The sequence below is a fragment of the Anastrepha ludens genome, chromosome X, assembly GCF_028408465.1.
Source record: "Anastrepha ludens isolate Willacy chromosome X, idAnaLude1.1, whole genome shotgun sequence".
NCBI lineage: Eukaryota > Metazoa > Arthropoda > Insecta > Diptera > Tephritidae > Anastrepha > Anastrepha ludens.
The window spans coordinates 43,049,605-43,072,259 of record NC_071503.1 but is presented as its reverse complement, the minus strand read 5'-3'; the positions used below and the strand labels follow the sequence as shown (position 1 = coordinate 43,072,259).

Here is a 22,655-nt window from a genome sequence, read left to right as displayed (position 1 = left end):
AGTGCATATTTAGTTAACAAAAAATATATATACATATATATTATTTTATTTTTTTCTTTTCCTTCGCTGTGATCAGCACCATAGATAATAAGATGCAGAGAACGTTAAATATAGAGAATTCTCACGAGCTACGAATAGTGTGAATTGTCAAAAATGAAGTCTAACCGCCGCCGGGGTGTGGTGAAACTTTTAACAGAGATGTTTTACAGCGATTTCTCCTTTAGCATATTGGCCCTGCACAATTTTTGGCTTCTGTAGGAAATCAGATTGACGAATAGCTGACGGCATTTTGCAAAGTATTTGCTTGTGCATTTTTATGTTCCCTTGATGAACGAAAATTTATTCAATTTGTATTTTCAAACAAAGATGATGAAGAAAAATGATTGAATTATATGCGCTAACATTTCAAATGAAAGTAACTTTAATATTTTGATTTAATTTAAAAAAATACATTATAAAATGACCTCTCACATTTTGGTATGCGCGTTTTAGTAAATTTAAAAATAAACAAATTTGATGAAAATTTTTACTAATTTTTTGAGTCGAAATTAATTCATAGCATACAAGTGTTTTGGTATATCGACATACATATGTATTTACATTTGAATATGCATTTATTTCTTCCTTTGGCAAACCAAATTTTTTTCAATTTACATTTTATTACATGGAATAATACAATAATATACATACATTTGTATGTGTGCATTTTCTAGATAGTATAAAACTTTAAAATAAATAGAGGAAAGCTTCAAAGAAACGTATTTGCATATATGGGACAACTAAGTTCAATTGCATCTTTATGTGTGCACTGAAGCAACATGACCTACCTCACGAGCATCGCCTTACATTTCATGTAAATAACCTAATGATCAAATTCCTGCCTCACAAATGCTAAAACAAATTTCTTTTGAATATTCATGTACATATTTGTATGTGCGTATTGTACACTTGGTGCCCATATATATCCCTTCAAACAAATCAAAACATTCTGTATACAAAACGATTCATTACCAGGCACACAGGAAGATGGCATATGCAAATATAAATATGTGAATTGAATTCAAGCAAAACAATGCTTATTAATATAAGTTAACACCGCTTACGCTGAAAGTTCATTCGCTGCACGCGCTTCCGTTCTAAAACCTTTTTGCTGACGCTATGTTTGCTACAAACCGTGTGAACGGCAATACATGAAATTCCGGGAACACGATCACGTGGCACGGCAGGTGAATGAGGTGATGGATAAGTTAAAATAGCTTTAAGTAACTCTGTAACAGTTAGACTTAATTTGACAAGTGAATAAATAACAAGGAGCTTGCTCCGAAAAAATTATTTTTTTACATTTCTCAAAATAAATGTAATTAATTGGCGCCCAACGTGGTAAGGGCAAAAGGATAACGGGTTTTTTTTTTTTTGTGATTTTGGTCAAAAGTTAATAACAGTGTTTAAGTCGGCCTAATTAGCCCGCCACACGCAAAATAAAATCGAGTATTCACCGATGCCTAAGTCGGCCTAAAGTAGCCCGCAGCATAAAAAGTAAAAATCCCGTCGTCACCAGTGCTTAAGTCGGCCTAAAGAAGCCCGCCGCACAAGGACAACCCGAAGCCCTGAACACCACGAAGAACTCCTGCAAAAGGACAAGTTACAACCACGTCTGTAGACCAGTTCGCAGACAACCTCACGAGAAGGAGTACTGATAGACCCCCAGTAGCTGAAATAGGCAAAAAGGACCCCCTACAGACTTTGTGTAGGCAACGGCGGTAACTATTTGAAATTAATTTAGAAATAAGAAAACCAGAAATTGTGGAAGATAAAGTGAAAAATATTAGTGAAGAAAAATTTTAAAAAAAAAAAAAAAAAAAAAAAAGGAAAAAATTCCTTCTAATTTTAAAACCAGTAAGGAAAAGTTTTAAAATCTAAAGAAAATAATGAAAAGCAAATAAAAGATTTAAAAGGAAATTTTTGATTATACAAGAAATTAAGGAAGAAAATAAATTTTAAGAAGTGCTTTTGCTAAATAAAATAACAGATAAAATAAAAGACATTTTTCAAGTTTACATATTAACTATATTACATTAAAAAGCAAAATGAGTAACCCAAATAATTTAATTAGACCTCCTATCCTTAATGCACCCATCCCTCCTAGTCCTAACAATGCTATCAAGATACCAGGACTGAGTGAATTAATTACGAACATTGTGAATAACGCGATAAGGAATACGAACAGTGACTTAGTAGGAACAGATCAAATAATAAATCCGGAACACCGTAACAATTTAGGCGAACTCGATAAAATACCGGATATAGTAAGATCAATTAGAGAATTCTCAGGAAAACAAGAAGAATTTAACTCATGGAGGAAATCAGTAGAGCGTATACTTAAAATTTACGAACAGTCAATAGGTACACCAAAATATTATGGGATCCTCAGTGTTATCAGAAACAAAATTATCGGCGAAGCTGAAGCCGTACTGGAGTCCTATAACACTCCACTAAATTGGAAATCTATCTCAAAGTGTCTCACACTTCATTACGCGGACAAACGCGATATTCCTACTCTAGAGTACCAAATGACGACTCTAGTGCAAGGACACCACACTGTACAAGATTACTATCAGATGGTATATAAAAATTTGTCCCTCATCCTAAACAAAATAGGGTGTATGGAACTATCTAATGACGCAACAAATCTTTTAACTCAAACCTACAGGGACAAAGCCCTGGATACATTTGTACGTGGTCTCAGAGGAGATCTACCACGCTTACTAGCTATGAGAGAACCAGTGGACCTGCCACAAGCGCTCCACTTATGTCTCAAGCTGGAGAACCAAAGTTTTCGCACCAATCATGCATTCAACAATCAAAATTTTACAAAAAGATTCCAAAATCAACCACCACCGGTACCACAACGCAAGTTTACTCCTCAGCCATTTCAGAAACCTACCGTATTCTACCCTCAATTGGCCCACATGCCACAGCCTATAACAAATGCTTTCAGAAATTATAGCTTTCAAAAGCCACCCTATTTTAATCAAACCGATAACAATAATTACAATCCGCAATTTGCACCACCGCGACCTTTCGGACCGAAACCACAGCAAAAACCTACACCAATGGACATCGACCAGACCATGCAGACAAAGAGAGTCAACTACATGAATCGGCCACCACCAAACCAGGCATTTCAAGGAAAAAGACCACCAATAACACAACCACAAACGCAGGAAAAACGTCAACGCAACTTCAACATAGAAACGGAACAGTATGAGGACTTTAGTCATGAATCCGAACCAACATTACCTGAATACCTTGACTCGATTAGAAACTATAACACAACAGAAGACGACTTTCCTTCAGATTTCAACAACCAATTTAAAAATATGGACCTAACAGATATTCATTTTTTAGAATGAATGCCTCTTCATTGCCCTACATAGAGAGCAAGACAGGCGATGGTGAGGTCATACAAATTCTGATAGACACAGGTTCTAATAAGAACTATGTGCAACCCCGACTAGCAAAAAAACCAATTAAAAACGAAACTCCCTTTAAAGCTAATTCCGTAGGAGGACATATTGATGTCACACACCATACTTTTGCAAACATCTTCGGATTAAAGGAATCCAATATAAAATTCTTCATTCTACCAACGTTGAAATCATTCCATGCTATAATAGGGAACGACTCATTAAAGGAACTAGACGCAGTAATACACACTAAAGATAATTACATGTTGATTAAAAACTGCCTTAAAATAAAACTAAAACAACAAATATCTCAGGACGTAAACGTAATCAACATAAGATCAGACCATCTAACACCACTTCAAAATGCTAATCTTAAAAAGTTAACGGAAAATTTCAAATCTCTGTTTTGTGATCCAGATGAAAAACTAACCTTCATCACCACAGTAAAAGGAGAAATTCGTACGATATCAGGAACCCCCGTTTATACAAGAAATTACCCCTATCCTATGTGTCTAAAGGACCACGTTGAAAAACAACTTCAAGAATATTTACGCGATGGCATCATTCGACCATCTCGATCACCATATAATTCACCAGTATGGATAGCCCCTAAAAAGTTAGACGCATCAAGCGAAAAAAGTATAGGATGGTAGTAGACTATCGTAAACTCAACCTTGACACAGTACCCGACAGATATCCAATTCCGGATATTAATGAAGTATTAGCACAACTAGGCAAAAATAAAATTTTTTCAGTACTTGATCTTAAGAGCGGTTTTCATCAGATTCCCTTAAAAGAATCTGACATAGAGAAGACAGCATTCTCTGTAAATAACGGGAAATATGAATTTACCCGTCTTCCTTTCGGTCTCAAGAACGCACCTTCGATTTTTCAAAGGGCACTTGATGACATTCTAAGAGATCATATTGGCATACGATGCTACGTTTATATCGATGATATAATTATTTTCAGTAAAGATCAAGAGACCCATTTTAAGGACATTGAATTAATTTTCAATACCCTTTCAAAAGCCAATCTAAAAGTGCAACTGGACAAATGTGAATTCCTCAAATCTGAAGTCGAATTCTTAGGCTTCATAATATCAAACAACGGTCTTAAAGCAAACCCTAAGAAAGTAGAAACAATAATAAATTTTCCAGTTCCGAGAACCTTGAAAGACTTAAGGTCATTTCTAGGCCTGTCAGGCTTTTATCGCCGCTTCATTAGGGATTATGCGAAACTCGCAAAACCCCTGACAGCCCTTTTAAGAGGGGAGGATGGACGCGTGTCCAAGAACCAATCAAAAAAAATTCCAATAACATTAAGTAACGAAGCTTGAACTGCCTTTAATAAACTCAAACTCTCCCTAACTGATGAAGACGTAATTCTAAACTACCCTGATTTCTTAAAACCATTTCAATTAACTACAGACGCTTCTAAATACGCAATTGGAGCAGTCTTGTCGCAAAACAATAGACCCATCTCTTTTATATCTCGTACTCTTAGCGAAACAGAAGAAAATTACGCTACTAATGAGAAAGAGATATCAGCTATCATTTGGTCATTAAACAACTTCCGCAGTTATCTCTATGGATCAAGAAAAGTCCAAATTTTCACAGATCATCAGCCCTTGACTTATGCCCTCAGTAACAAAAACAACAACAATAAGATGAAAAGATGGAAGAATATCTTGGAAGAGTACAATTACGAATTTACCTATAAACCCGGAAAAGAAAATGTCGTAGCTGACACACTATCAAGACCACCTCAAATAAACCTTTTACCAGTTACTGAAAATGACAATAGCTCGTTAAGCGATACTATCCATAGTGATATTAGTTCTTCACAACATTTAATACCCATAGTTCAAGAACCAATAAATGTATTCAAAAACCAACTCTTCCTTTGTTTGGATGAAGTTTCCTCTTACCAATTTAAGATAATATTCCCGACCTACCATAGACACATTATTGCCGAACCACAGTTCACACAACAAAATCTGATAAATATTTTGAAACGATACCTGAATCCATTTGTTATAAACGGACTCAACACTGACGAACATACTTTAGGAATAATTCAGACAATATACCCAATTTATTATAGCAATTACAGAATTAGATTCACACGAACCAAAGTAACCGATTTAACTGAAGAAATAGACCAAACAAATGAAATTCTAAAAGAACACAAACGCGCTCATCGTAATGGACGCGAAAATAAACAGCAACTTCTAAAAAATTTCTACTTCCCACAGATGCAGGCTAAAATTGACAGAATTATTAAACAATGCAAAATATGCAAAGAACAAAAATATGAAAGACATCCCCCAAAACTCTTATTGCAAGCCACCCCCATCCCACAATATTCCGGACAAATAGTTCATCTTGACATTTACCACACACACAAACACGTAATATTGACCGTAATCGATAAATTTTCTAAGTATGCTCAAGCGAAAATAATTAACTCAAGATCCATTCAAGATATAATTCAGCCCTTGAAAGAAATTTTCACAAATTACGGAATCCCAGAAAAAATCGTCATCGATAACGAAAAATCTTTAGGATCACATCCGATAACACATCTAATCCAAGATCAATTTAACATAGAAGTTTTTAAGGCACCCCCATATACTAGTACCGTTAATGGTCAAATAGAAAGATTTCACTCGACTTTAAGTGAAATTATGAGATGTATAAAAGCAGAAAAGTCTCATACCTCATTCCAGGACTTGCTAGAAAAATCAATTTACAAATATAACTATTCAATCCATTCTACCACTAATCAAAAACCAGTCGAAGTATTTTTCGGACGTAGAGTAACTTCAAATCCACTACAATTAGAAGAAAATCGAAACGAAAACATTGGTAAATTAAAGGATAAACAGGAGAAAGATCCTAAACATCATAACAAAAATAGAGACGTCTTTAAAGATTATAACCAAGGAGATGTCGTGTATGTCAAAACAAATAAAAGAGTAGGAAATAAACTTTCTAGTAGATATAAAGAGGAAATCGTAAAAGAAAATAAAAATAGCACAATCATTACTGAATCAGGTAGAATAGTTCATAAAGGACTAATTAGAAATTCATAATTAATACAATAAAAATAATTTTCTTTTCATAGAAGCAACATGGTAAATAGCAAGGACACACTACTAACGTTGATCATACTTATCTTGACGACCACTAGTCTAACGGACACGGAAATATTGGATTACACAAAAAATCACATAATAACGATTAATGACGGACAAGCTAAGATACAGGAAGGAACATTTAAGATAATACATCTTATTGACTTGGACCAATACGACTATTTCCTAAAGGACATACTTACATACCTCGACAAGAACATTCCCATAAACAACCTTTTCTACCCCATCCTCAAATCTCAAATAGATATATCATTAGAAATACTTTCAAATATAAGACCTAAAAAGGAATTTAGAACTAAGAGAGCAATAAATGCATTAGGAACGGTATGGAAGTATATTGCAGGTACTCCAGACCACGAGGATTTTGAAATTTTGAATAATGATTTAAATGAACTTAAGAAAAACAATAATGAACAAGTAATAATTAATGAAGCTTTTAACGAAAGAATTAACAATTTAACCAAGCTAGGAAATCAGTTACTAAACTCGATAAGGAAAGATAATTATGTAATAAGTGAAATAACATTGAATCTTGAAAGTAGAATAAGAATTATCAAAGAAGAATTAACAAATATAAAGTATGCCATTCAATGGGCAAAAATTGGAATCATTAATACAATATTATTGAATAAAAGAGAAATTGAAATAGCGATTATGAAATTAAAAGAAGAAAGAATGCCATTCGCATCAATTGAAGAAGCATTAGAATATGCAAAAGTTAATATAATAAGTAAAGAATCAAGAATTTTGTACTTGGTAAAAATACCACTAACGAGTAACATTACTTATAAGAATATTATAATAAGATCAGTTAAGAGAAACAAAGAAATTATCAAACTTGATTTTGAAGAAATTTTAAAAGATAAAAATGATATATATGGTATTAAAGATAAATGTACGAAATACAATGGAATAAAAATTTGTGAATGAAGCAAAGTAATTAACATTAGTAATAGTACCTGCATCCCTCAATTAATAAGTAGTCAAAATTCACTTTGTACGATAAGCAACAATCAACACATACCGACTATAGAAGAGATACAACCCGGAATAATTCTACTAAATGATTTCAATGGAACAGTAAAAACGGAAAGAGAGCAGAGATCAATTATGGGTACATACCTAATTAAATTCCACAACACATCACTAAGTATCAACAACGAAACATTCACCAATATGGAAATGCCAACACTAATAGCAGAACCAGCGATTATACAGCCAACACCGTTAGAAAAAGAACGCATCAGCATTTTGTCATTAGAAGCCCTCAACGAGTTGCAAATTAACAACACAAAAAGAATAAACCTGTTAAAAACAGATTCAGCAGTAAACAAGAGCACAATGCTAGGACTAGTAATCATCCTAACAGCAATCGTAATAACCTTTAAATTCTGGATAAAACCCAAGTCAAAGGTTATCATTCAAGAAGTACCAAATGAACCACTCACAATAGTCGATCTAAAGACCAGCGCGTCAGCGAATCTCCCAGCTGCACCAATCAACCCAATCAATAGCCAACTCGGAGCCACTATTACTTATTCAAATCTTCGGTTACATGACCTACCCTATTTTTAAATAAGACGATCGAGGACAATCGTTCTTAAGAAGGGAGGAGTTAACACCGCTTACGCTGAAAGTTCATTCGCTGCACGCGCTTCCGTTCTAAAACCTTTTTCTGGCGCTATGTTTGCTACAAACCGTGTGAACGGCAATACATGAAATTCCGGGAACACGATCACGTGGCACGGCAGGTGAATGAGGTGATGGATAAGTTAAAATAGCTTTAAGTAACTCTGTAACAGTAAGACTTAATTTGACAAGTGAATAAATAACAAGGAGCTTGCTCCGAAAAAATTATTTTTTTACATTTCTCAAAATAAATGTAATTAATTTATACACATATGCATGTGCATACAACCGCACACACAGGGCACTCACTTTATTCCTCAAAATGCGTATGTCGTTCAAAGCTAAAATTATATGCCTAGCGACTACAAGAACAAAATGCAGTCATAGCAGGTGCAGCGGCCATCATTCTAGTTACCATAGCGCAGAACAGTCGCGGCGGCGCCGAACAGTTTCAACTATTGTACTGTGCAACAAAAACTCATCATCAAAAAATTCATTGATAAATTCGAGCTCATAGTTCTAAGAGCAAGTACTTTCATTCATAAAACGAGCCGCCCATATGCCAATTTTCTCGACAATTCGAAAATAGTCAATATTGGAATATTTCGCGTAGAATTATTTGCCAATATTTGATAAATCTTCAATTTTTGTCAAGTCGAGTGCCCGCGGCATCGTACATATGTATGTATGCATCTATATATGTATGTAAATATGTCTTTCTAAATGCTCGACAGCCGCAGCTGCTGTGCGTCAAGTGCGCGCATGAGCATACAGTAAGTTGCAGAAGAAAACAAGTAGGTTAAAAAAAAGGTCTGATTCGGACATTTTAATACTAAGATAAAATTTGGAAACAATTATTTTATGTTAACTGATAGTAGGCAAATAATTAATTAGTAGATTACTTTACGTATGTAGTTTTTCAATTGATAAAAAGTGCACAAAACATATGCATATACATATAATATCTGCAAAGTTAGAAACTTAGTCTGAAATCAGAGCATTTGAAGATGCCTGTAAACATTTCAAGCTTACTGTACATACAATGCTGTGCCAATGAATGTGCGCTGCGCCTATGAATGCGCGCTGGATTTCTTGAGAAGTTTTACCGTTTTATCTTGAGCTGTGGCTGGTGAGCATACATACACACAGCATATACATATGCGCAAATGTATATATATAAATTCACAAATTTACATTTGCATATGCCATCTTCCTGTGCGCCTGGTAATGAAGCGTTTTCTATAGAGGATTGAAGGGAATTCAACAAAGTTTTACAGACACCAGACAGACAGACATAACATATGTATATAATTTTGCATGATTTGGAAAAATTCAAATATATAGGTCATATTAAAAAGCTACCTAACATTCTTTGCTTCTAATTACCAACAAATTCTTATCGACTGCTGCTAAATTTACATAATTCAGCCCATTACTTTTGGTGAAAAATGTGGCTGTGGTGTACCACGCGAGTTACATATATAAAACCAAGCACTAACACTATAGATGAATTCATTGCAAGTATAATTAAAGACAAAGTGTAATACTTAACCTACTTCCGTTTTGTTTACAGAAATTACGATTAAATTCATAAATCAAAATTATTTTTCGGTCGCAATTCCAAGAATTGCAACCGTCCCGAAATTAACTAACTTCACTGTCTGCTTACAATAAATATTGTCAAATCAGCATTTCCGTTCCCACACGAAAATGTAATATTAATAAGTATTTTTCATAAACCTAATTACATTGGCAAGTAAGAAAACAAAACTGTAATGTACCGAGTAAGCAAATATATATACATATGTAAGCTTTGATTTTACCTTAAGTAAAATAATAAAGTTAGTCTGGTTCCTCCCTTTCATCGGAGTAGTTTGTTGAATTAAATAAATAAATTTTAATAATCAAAAACAGAATTAGTTTTTTTTTACGCAACTTAACGGCAAAACACGTAAATCGCGCGCAAAACGAGTACCCCTGAAAAGTGCTGCCTTTTCAGTCATTGAGACTTCTCTATACATTAACGTTCTCTGTAAGTTGTGAAACTTCTTCATTTTGAGAGAGAGCGCGCCCATGAGGATGTTTAAAAACTTGGCAGCACTCACACATTGTGGGATTTTGAACAGCTGATAGGCGAAATGGCAGACTGCCAGAAGAAACGCGCCAAAAATAACAGACGAAAACAGTTCGTTTTTGCGTAATTGAGAAATGACGTGTTGAAATGTTTATAATTATTTGTCTTAAAATTAATTCAATTGAAATGTAATAATTTGAATTGAAGTGAGTATGTAGAATCCAAAGCTCGTTATATCTTTTTCGACTTCTACTTTTAATTCGTCTTTTGTAAATAATGTAATTTTATTGAAAACTGTGTGTTGGTTTATGTAAATTTGTATATACGTAAATATTCTATGGTTGAAAAGCGTAGGTAAGGGAACTGAATTTGTGTTTGAGATATTTTACAAAAATTAAAGGTAATCTGCTTTAACTTATTCTGTTCGTTGTTTGAGAATTTTTGTTTTTTGTTACTCACTTTCTGTATTATATTAAAAAATCGCAATAAGTCATGTTTTTAATTATAACTTATGTTTTTCGGGTTCATAACTTTATTATTTATAAATTTTGTTTCTATTTCAGTTTTAAATAATTTCATTTACATATAAATTTTTAAATTTTTGGCTTATTTGTGTACATATTTCATACGGATTGTGCTTATTTTTAGTATATGTAGGGTGATATAAGGCTATTGGGCAACCGTACACTGAATGCTAACCTCAATGGTGGTGTGGAAACTAAAAACTCCCAGTTATTGTTTAAAAAATACCCAATGCATGTTTCTATCGGTGTGGCAATATTGGGAAATGTTATAAAAAATGCACATTTTTCAGCGCTCTCACGAGAAAAAGAGTTTCACACCTAGTCATCTATGATCAGCACTGCACTGACCAGCCAATGCACCACCTACCACTATTAAATTCAAAACCCTTTTGTTTGTAAAAAACAAAACAAAGGACTGAGTCTAGAGCGGAAGCTAGGCCTTTCCACCTAAACAAGCAGAGCGGAAACAAGATCTTTCCGCCTCAATGAAGATAGGGGATTAGAGACGAGGCCTCTCCGACCCCCGCTGCAGCATGAACGGTGGCGTGAACGTGGATTGGAAACCGGGCCTTTTCGACCACGTGCGCAAGCAACCATAATGCGCCAAAATAAAAGGACGGGCGACAATACACTGGCGGCTAGGCCTCGCCGCTGTTCGGCGAGGTTCCCTTCGCCTCAATTTTTATTTTAACTGTCACTGCGATTTGTTAAAGGAAAGGATCAGGACGTGTCAGCCCGAGGTAAAATAAAATCACATATTTCTATTTTATATTAACAATAAATAACACCTAGTTGTTACATATTGCAATACACATTTTATATATACATATTAAGACATATACTGAAAATAAATGATAATAACTGACCACTGACACGCTTTTGTACTTTTTTATATTCCTCTAAAATATATCATCGGAGCGACCGTGGAGGCCCCACATTTTTTAAACCGCTCATTGCGTCGCTCTCCGATGATAACACCATTTAAGCGAGATTAATAAAAAAAACCTCAAATTTTTTGGAAGAACAATAACTAAAGAAATAAAACAAATAACACAATATTTCGACACTATCAATAAACTGTTTTTGCACACTTAAATCATTGAGCAAGTAATAAGATAGAGCCATAATCACTAAATTTTTGGCAAACAGGCATATTGATGTGGTCGGTCGTGTGAAAGAAGAAGAAGGGTGAGCCGTTGTAACAAGTTCGAGACGCGATAAACGATAATTTGCTCGTATACAAGTACACAAAAAGAAATCGACTCGAAGTACATGCGGATGCGTCGATTTGTCTTTGCCTAAGCACTGAGCAAGCGTACGGTAAACGTATGTATGTACATACATGCATACATATATTCATGCAAATATTTGTATTTACGCACTAATGTATAATATTTGATACTGTGGCAAAATTTTGATTTGCCTATTTTGGATTTTTGTAGGATTTTTATGTAAAATATTTTATTTAGATATTTACGTCGCATAAAAAAAGATAATTTTATGCTTATTAGACATTACCATTAAACGTTCCATGCGCCAACTAGGAGTTAGAGGATATTATACATACATATATCAAAAGATAAAAAATGTTACCTAATATTGACTTATAGCAGTGGTCGCCAACCTTTTCAATGTGTTGAGCTACTTTCAAGATTTTGAAATAAACAGCGAGCTACTTGCACAAGCCAACATAAATTAAATAATACACAGTTATATTCGACATACAATACATGTATTAAGTTTACTAATATACGTTCTATATATAATAAACTTACGACTTATAGTGCTTATACTTATGCATAACTACATCCATGTTCACACCTATCAATCGTAACAAAATTTTTTGCAGTCATAATGGCAAATCACAAGCGACTTAAAAAAACAACAAAACAGTAATAGTACATTATTACATAAATAAAATATGGGCAGATAAAAAGAGCATATTTAATGAGAAGGTTGACATTCTGACTCATCGATAATTTTTTTAATATTTGCAGTATAATTTGATACAGTCATTCGAATACAGTTATCCAAATGTATATCTGTAAGCCGATTGCGGTATTTATTTTTAATAAATTTCATATTGGAAAAAGAAGATTCACACAAATTAGTTGAACTGAACGCTTTCACTTTCAACGCAACACGACATAAAACTCAATACTTATCTTTACTAACTAAAGTCCATATACATTTTGTATTTGAACCTAAAGATTTTAAAGTCAAGTCACTTTGAAAAGCAATCAGTTCCATTTCTGTCACAGCAATGTCTTCGCCAAAGTTGTTCATAACACAAGTTGCAAACTGTTGTATATCAATGTCCATGAAGGGTGAAACAACAAATTGTGTCACTAAAGCAATTTTGCTGAAATCCTTGAAACGATTTTTAAAATTTTCCTTCAAGTTAGAAACTATTTCCATATGATATTTACTGTCATAATAAATGCATTTATATCAGAAATCATTACCGCTAATTCTTTATCCCTGCCTTGAAGCTGCAAGTTAAGCTCATTTAATTTATCTGTAATGTCCACAAGAAAACCAAAATCTCTCAGCCAAGTCGAATTTTCCAGTTCAGGAATCGGTTCATCGCGTTCTTTGAAAAATCGGAGTATAGCAGGCAGGACATCATTGAAACGTTTGAGCGCTCGTCCTCTGCTTAACCATCGCACTTCAGAGTGAAGAAGTAGCTCTCCGTAGTGACAGTCAATTTCATCAGCCAAGGTTTTAAATAATCTTCTTTGTAACGCTTGAGCTCTAATCTTGTTCACAATTTTCACCACCAGTTTCATAACGATGTTCAAGTTTAGAAAATTTCCACATAATGCTTGCTGATGTATAATACAGTGGTAACTAAGAAATTGTGGAAAACTTTCATCCTTATGACATAGCGCCACGAGCCCCTTATCACAACCCACCATAGCTGGAGCACCGTCATTTGTCAGGCCTACCATTTCTGATATTGGAATTTTCTCAGAAGAGATGAGATTTTTTAAATGAGAAAACAGCTCTAGCCCAGTAGTATGTCCTTTGATTGGAATAAACTTCAAAAGATCTTCTTTAATTGTAAAATCACTAAAAGCCATCCTGACAAATATGGCCATCTGTGAGGTGTCAACTACATCTGTTGATTCATCCAGTTGCAGTGAAAAATAAATACAGTTATCTAAGTCACTTCTTAACTGTAAAAAAATATCATTGCTCATTACTTCTACTCGCCTCATCACTGTATTAGCAGAAAGTTGCATAGATTTTATAGCAGACACTATTTCGTCTTTATTTCTAAAGTTGGCGAATAAAGAATCTGCAGCTTCCAAAAATGCTTGTTTTATGATTTCCCCGTCTTCATAAGGTTTTTTCTTTTGTGCAATTATCTGGGAAACACGACAAGATGCTTCAGTTGCAGCCTTATTTTTGTCGATTGTTTTCAAAATTATTGACTGTTGTCCAATTAACTGGATTTTTAAATGTTTCAGTTTTTCTTTTCTGGTGGCAGAATTTAACGGGAATGCCTTCCCAATTTTCGAATGTACAGTTTTATGATGCCTCTCAATTTTTCCTTTTTTAGGAACTGACACAGATGTATTACATAACAAACAAACACTTTTGCCTTTAACTTCTGTGAAGAAGTATTGTTCTTCCCATTCCGAATGGAAATGGTATGTCTTCGCCTTCTTACTACTGCTTGCCATAATGTTTCGAACTCTAACCCAACCGCTGCGCGCAGAATGTTGATAATGCCGTTCAGTATTAAACTGAGCACAATGTCGATGTGCATTGCGTATATATAAAGCCAAAAAATTCTCGAACACGCTAATCGGTTCCAGCCGATCCTCGAACGGTTCCAGCCAATCCGGAGACGAGACTTCGCGTCGTGTTTGTCGGCGCGAAATCGCTTACCGCAGTGTTGCCGCTGTTTATCTATATATTATGAAAATTTCTGAAATTTGCTAATACTGGTATGATTTTCAGACTTTTGGATTTTTTGCAACGTGAGCAGCGCGAGCTACCAAAATTGCCTTTGCGAGCTACCGGTAGCTCGCGATCGACGGGTTGGCGACCACTGACTTATAGTATACAACACCGTACACACATATTTGAAGTCATTAAGTTGAAATTCGAATTAAATACGATCCAATACGAAAACATTACTTGGTCCACCATACTTTTCCAATGACCCAGGAGCAGTTCTTACTCAGTAGCACTAGGACGAAAGAGTCTAATAATTGAATGCTATTTTCTCTACACTCACCAGTAAAGTTGTACTAGCTGCAGATAATACACATTTATCAATTATCAGTCTCTTAATTCCAAGTTCTTCTGTTTCAGATTTGAAAAAATTTCATAGGTTTCACCATTTCGCATTTTGTCCTTATAAAAACATATAGATACGTGCATACGAAATATAATCATTCTTATGGGAACGTAGAAAAACAAACGCACATACAAAAAAGCATACACTATTCCATGAGACAGTATTTCGTTATCCTTCATCCATACACAGATATAAGTTAGCATACGAGAACATATCGCACTTGTTACGTTAAAGCGTAACAACTCAAAATTTCCAAATTTTAGTTTTTTGCACGAAAACAATGTACAGTGGTCATCTCTACCCACTGTAATAATCGTTCAGTGATTTGTCTAGTCTTTCGTTAAAAAAACCGTTATGACTCTCTCTTTGTTTTCAGAATTACTTCTTTTGTCTCAACTAAAGAGTTACATTTTTAGTTGTCTCCAAGTGTTTGAACAAATTTGTGTCACATAAAGTGTAACATTTTGAATTGTGCCTGTTTACAACCAAACGGTTTGTTTAAAATATTAACATTTATTCACAACTAAGTGTATAAAAAAACTTCAGGAAAAGAGTAACAACTCAAAAATTCTTAATTTTAGCGCAAGTACTAAACAAATAAGAATGAAACAACCGTTATATTGTTTTTAATGATATTTTCGTGCAATTACATATTTTTTTCCTTGTAATATATTATTAATATTTACGGAAACAGTTTTTCGTCTCTACTGAAAATGTTTAGATTTTGAGTTGTTACGCTTTAACGTAACAAGTGCGATATGTATGTATAACTTTTCTATTTTCGACTGTTCTTTATTAATATCAAATCTCAACTAAAACTACAATCTACCCCAAATCCCTACTTGCGGTATAGCTATTCAACGATGAGTTTGTATTGGTACGAATGTATTCTCAGCTGCATTCCTCAAGCTGCCCAAAGTCACGTACGTTAATTGACGATCAACTTGACCGCTGTGAGGTTTATTTACAAAATCCAAAAGCCAAGCAAGCGTAGGAGTAAGCTGTGCGATCTAATTACAAACAGCCAGTGGGAGTGATTCAAGGGAATCGTAAAACCTCTGTTTTAGCTTTGCAAGTGCGCAATGCGCTAACTTCTCCCCCTCTTAAGACGAGCCGTCCTCGACTCGTGTCAAAATTTCCTCTACTGTCTGAGTTTTTACTTTGTTACTTGCTAATTTGTTTCTGCGGTGGATGAAAAAAATTGCTATTGCGATCAATAATAATGGAGAAAAAGAAAAAATCGTCCACAACAAATTACGATGGACAGATATACCCTCCTTCAATTCGTGAATGCGAGAGATGTTGTCGATATAAATTTGGTGCAAATATGGTAGGGACAAACTCGTATGGTGTTCCAAGTAATTAATGGATACGATTTTTGGAGGATGTGGTTGGGTATAAGTCGGTTCCATTTTTGTCACGTAAGTTGTATCATTTATGGTGATAGAGTCACGAAAAAGAAGCAGATACGTTCCCCTTATTTCCAATTTTCGTTGATCAAATATTGTCATTGGTTGCACGTTGTTAAGAATAAGGATGCCCTCTTCTATTTTTTGAACTGGTGGTATGTGATATGCCGGTTCTGATGAACAATTAGCTGTGTTATTATTTATCATCTGACCCAAGCAATCTGAGTGAGCCGGTTTGCACACTTTAGCTACCAAAGTGTCATTGCAGTTCTCGAGTGGTTGAAACGTATCGGTACATTTTGCCGCAAGCGTGGTCTCTAGCTTTACGATACTGTTATTATGGACTACAGGATAGATTTTTAGGAATTGACAGAAACTTATAACCTTAGGAACCTTAAGAATATAGTAAATAACATCAGAACTTTGCAAAACTTTTACCTTAGATACTAAAAGTGAATTCCCTTGGGGGATCCTGTTATCCCTATAGGGCGCGTCCCCAGGAGGTGGATAGGGGAACGCCTCCCAGATATGGAAGGTAGGAGAGTAGGTCTCCCACGAACCACACAGGTCGAAGACGTAAACTTCGTTAAAAAAACTCCCTCAACCCAAGGTGTAACGCGACCCGTGCCTATTGGGTGGGTTTGGCAGCCGAGGGATAAAACTAGGCTGTCTTTTAACGGAGCCCTCCTGACACCAGGCCGCCTCAGGTTGTAACGGTGGCCGTTTATTTCCCCTAAATCCTCATTGGTCACCGCACATGGCGACATGTGCAGCCTTTTGGAAGGGCAGGTGACCGTACGAAACAGAATGAACAAACAACAAAAACAAACAAAAAACTCGGATAAGGCTACAAAAACGACGGACAAACGGACGGACACAAACCCAAAACGAACGGATAAACGGACGCACCCATTGACACAACAGATGGACAAATGGACAACACGGACCGACACCAACCAACTGAGGAAGTTCCCAACTTCAGAGGACGAACTCTTGGCCTCCAGCCAGAGACGGTAAATAAAAATGAGGCAGAAGGGGAAACTCATTCAAAGGACGCGGCCGACAAGGCAAGGTGCCAAAAGATGGTCGCTGAGTATCTGGCGTTCCAGGCCACCCAGAAGGCAGAAGGCAGAAGCCGCGAAACGCAATCGTTCGCAGGACGAAAGCGACAAACCAACGAAGAAGCACAAAGTGTCGGTTCACACCGCTTCAATACCAAAATCAACCAAACGCTCATTTAATGAGGTGACACGGGATCACCTGCAAATAGCGTTGGTTGCTGAAATAACTAACCGCGGTAAACCTGCATATGATAAGTGGTCCGTAATCGAGGCACGGCTGTCCCGCATTGTCGTCGATCACGTCATGGCAAACCCGGAGGGTCATGTGCCAGGATTTGATTCAATGGAGGTGGTCCGCGGATACAGGGTGCTCAAGTGCGATGATCAACTCTCCCTTAACTTCCTGCAAACAGTTGTAGGCAAGATCCAGAGCGACTGGGAAGGTTTGAGGCTCAAACTAATCCCGGCCAGCGAAATCCCTCGACGGCCGAGGGCTCGCATCTGGATTCCGAACATGGAATTTGAAGCTAAGCTACTTATTCCATACCTGCAGGCACACAACCGCACTGTTCCGATGGATGACTGGAGCATCATCAAAGTGGAGGCTCCGCAAAAGCAAAAGAACAGTGTGTCGTTCCTTCTCCAAATATCGGAGGAGAGTATCGCGCCACTGGGAAAAGTGGACAATAAACTTCGGTTCGGCGTTAGGTAAACGCAACTGAAGATATTTCGATCTGCAAATCCGGAGGATGAACAGGACGAGGTCGACGACAGGCATGCAGCTTGACGACGCCGCATCTACCAAAAACGACGGCGCTAATGAGCAGCACCCCGGAGTGCGGCTTGGCGACGCCGTCGAATTGTAAAGCGACCAGCAGCATGGGTCTCAAGGTTGTCCAAATAAACCTGCAGCACTCGCGGACTGCAACGGACAACCTAACCGTTTTCCTGACGGAGGAGGACGTCGACATCACTTTAATCCAGGAGCCCTGGGTGCGGAGCACCGAGGTGAAGGGGTTTACTGGGAACAACCACAACCTTTTTTACAAACGGACTGAAGGTAACCCCAGATCTTGTATTGTAGCTAAGAAACATTTGAACATATTTTTAATCCCATCATATTGTTCACAGGATGTGACAGCTGTGGAGGTAGAAGCCGCTGACGGTGTCGGTATCATACTGGCTTCCATCTACATGGCACATGATCGGCCAGCACCACCCGAGGAGGCTCGTCGGCTTGTGTGTGAAGCCAGAAATAAGAACCTGCTGCTCGGATGCGATGCTAACGCGAGGCATGCATTGTGGGGAAGCTCTGAGACAAACGACCGAGGTGAGTCTTTATATAATTTTATTATTAATACTAACTTATCGGTATGTAACAGGGGTAACACTCCCACTTTAACCTTTCCTAGTACGGAGTACTTCAGAGGATGGGAGGAAGTGATTGATGTTACTCTACTGTCTGAAAATAGCTCAGTAAGGGTAGATAATTGGAGGGTATCCAATAAAAGGACCTTTTCTGATCATAGTTGGATCCTCTACGATTTGGATCTTAAGGTAGATCCACCCCTACCGTATCGAAATCCTTTAAGAACCAACTGGAAGAGGTTCAAAAATACAGTAAACAAGAGGATAGGAGAGACTCCTATCCCTCAAATCACTCTCACGAAAAACCTTGAGAGTAGGGTCATAACACTGAAAAAGGCATTTAGTAGGGCCTACAAAACGTCCTGCCCCATACTATTTAGCAAACAAACTCACCCTCCTTGGTGGAGCAGTGAGCTCTTAAAACTAAGGGAAAAATCTAAATCAACGTTTAACCTCAGCTACTCGACGGGTAATTGGGAATTGTACAGAAAAGTCCCCACAAGGGGGAGTATTATCTCCACTTCTTTGGCTATGTGTGATCAGCAAAATCTTAACAAAACTTGACGGAGGTGGGGTAAAAGTGGTGGCGTACGCTGATGATGTGGTGCTAATGGTGTCAGGACTGCGTCCAAATACGATCAGTGGGATCATCCAAAGGGCGTTAGGCGAGCTTAACTCTTGGGCCACAGGATGTGGGCTAAGTTTAAACCCGCGTAAAACAGAACTTATGCTTTTTACCACCAGATACAAGGTACCAACTTTCACCCTACCAAATATCAACGGACAAACTCTGTCACTATCAACCAGTGCAAAGTACTTAGGAGTAATTCTGGACTCCAAACTTAGCTGGAAGTTAAACGTCGAAGAACGGGTAAGGAAAGCAGAAATTGCTTTGTATGCCTGCAAACGTATGCTTGGAAGAAGATGGGGTCTTCAACCTAAGCATACATTATGGCTGTATAAGGCAGTTATACGACCCATTTTATCGTATGGTTCGGTAGTTTGGTGGAAAGCTCTAGGGAGAGAGTACAATACCAAATTACTCGGCAGAATACAAAGATCAGCCTGTGCAATAACGGTCGGTGCAATCAGATCATGTCCTAGAGAGGCTCTCAATGCACTGACACACGTTATTCCAATAGACCTACATATAAAGAAGACGGCAACCATGAGTGCATTTAGGTTAAATGAAGCGGACCGCTGGAAAGGAAAAACTTATGGTCTCGCTGGTCTATTATTGCGACAAACTCAGTTAACCTCGGTGAGGACTGACTACATCGTCCCGAAGGTAACGTTCAATAGGAATTTTGCCACACACTTTCCATCTAAAAAAGAATGGAACAAGGGATTCTCTCTAAACAACTTCGATACCACAGTCTATACAGATAGCAGTCAAATGGATTGTGGTGTTGGAGCTGGTATATCGCACCCTAAATACAAAAGGGTCACAACTCAAAATTTTCCACACTCGAGCTTGACTTGTTTACAGTAGCACAGAAAACAAACTATGTGACATATCACGCTGAAATTTGCCATGTAAGCTTATAACAGTCCTACCAAAAAATAAATTATTTATTTTTGCCATATGTCATCCGTGGACCGTTTTATTGATAACGCCTCGTTCATATTTGAGCAGAAGGTACATTCTGAGTTGTGACCCTTTTGTATTTAGGGTGCGATATATTCTCATAGACATGGAATTGAAAAATCTGTACGTCTCCCTAATAACAGGAGCGTCTTCCAAGCGGAAGTACTAGCAATTGGGGAAGCCTGTAGGTTACTAAACGCAGATTTCTCTTTTAAGGGCAATATCGCTATTCTTTCGAATAGCCAAGCCGCAGTCCAGGCGCTGGACGCGACTATAACAACCTCTAAAGTGGTGGAGCAAAGTAGGAATAGCCTCACCAACTTGAGTGAAAACCATAGAGCAACCTTAATTTGGGCCCCGGGACACCGGAACATAGAAGGTAACGAAAAGCTGATGAACTGGCAAGAGGGGGATCTGCCATGAATAGCGCTCTTGCAGTACCAATATTCAGTCCACTAGGTGCGGTCAAGAATGCAATTTCCCTAAAATACCTTCGAATTGCAGATTGTAGATGGAGAGACCAGGCGAAATGCAAAATCAGCAGAACGTTATGGCCCACCTACAACCTCAAGCAATCGTTGACATTAATAAACATGAAACGACGGGACACCTGTAGACTTACGGCAGTCATAACTGGCTTCTGGTCTATCGGAGAACAAGCCGCTAAAATGGGCATCCCTCACAAAACATACTGGCATAGTTGTAAACAACCGGAGAAAAAAGAAACAATCTTCCATTTCCTCTGTAAATGCCCTGCCCTATGGAAGGACAGAATGTTAACCCTGGGCAAACCGCTGCTCGAGAGTCTCGAGCAACTGTCTGGCTTAGACGTCAACGACCTAATAAGGTTCCTAAACCGCACAGACTGGATATAATCCTGCTGCAAATAACTGTTAAACAATTTGGTAACGAGGATGTGGCAACAAAATGGTGCGGAAGCGCTAGCTGGATTCTGGATGAATCACCACTCTAACCAACCAACCAACCAAAGTAAATTACTTAAACTAAAGGGTAACTGTTCGGAATTGAACGCTTGATCCATCTCTTCGTCATCCAAAACAAGTGGATTTATGATATTACTTTTTGCCAACACAATGTAGAGTGCTAGTCTGTTTAGTTTGCTGATTATATGGTTATTTCTTCTTACCAAATTTTCACAGAGCAATGTTTCCTCGTCTTTCAATATCCAAACCGTTTGATTTCCGCGAAGTGTATTGATTTGGTTGGTAATTTCGTTAATTCTATTTTGTAAATCGGAGTTATTTCTAATCTGCCTATTGTTGTTTTCTATTAACATGCTTTCCTTTGTCAAGAGCAGTTCAAAATCCTCGTGGTCCGGGGTACCGGCTATAAATTTTAAGGCGGACCCCAGAAAATCTATTGACCTTGCAATTCTCCTAGGTATTTCCAAAGTGCGAAATCTGTGTAGTATTTCCTCACCTTGTTGTTTCAAAATATTTTCGTTCACTACCTGATTTTTTGATTTTGATGTGAACCATCGGCTTTCGTAAACTATCTGGTGATAATCTGTTAAGTTGGTGGTGTGCACGAGGTAAATGAATTCATTATAAATAGCCACATTTCCCCGAGGAATGGTAATAACTTGTGAGGAGGTGTAGTCAATTAAATTGGCTCTAGTGACGGAGACTAGGGCAAGCGGCAATCTGAAATTGATTTTATCGTAAATTACTTTTATGAATTTTCCTGCCTTCTATCTGTACTGTTGTACCTAAATCTCTTTAAAGCTTCGTTTATATCAATGGTACATCTTGGAATAACAGGTTTAACAATTGCAAACTTTGAAAACCTATCAACAGCAGTTAAGAATAGCTGCTTTCCAGTAATTAAAATGACTAAGTGGAGAATTTCTCCTGGGCGCTCTGGGATTGGAGTTCTCCCAATTTCCGGATTTAGTGGTTTTCTTTGGTATTTATTTTCCAGACAGATCTTACAATTTGATACAGCTGACCTGAGCATTTTCCTCGTGTCGGGAAAGTAGTATTCTGATAGAATTTGCTCGGACAGAGATCGATTTCTCGGACAGAGATCGATGGGCACGGGCA

At 37.1% G+C, this 22,655-nt stretch overlaps 1 protein-coding gene across 1 annotated transcript; it reads left to right on the top strand.

The window, feature by feature from the left end:
- Positions 1 to 17,598: 17,598 nt before the first annotated feature.
- LOC128869993 (uncharacterized) lies at positions 17,599 to 18,348 on the top strand. The gene has a single exon (XM_054112586.1). It carries the CDS (start codon positions 17,599 to 17,601, stop codon positions 18,346 to 18,348), a length of 750 nt encoding a protein of 249 aa, XP_053968561.1.
- The last annotated feature ends 4,307 nt before the right edge of the window (positions 18,349 to 22,655 follow it).

What these genes read in the sequence shown, in the direction of transcription:
- LOC128869993 (XM_054112586.1), top strand. Translation starts at nt 17,599, where the DNA reads ATGAGGCAGAAGGGGAAACTCATTCAAAGGACGCGGCCGACAAGGCAA.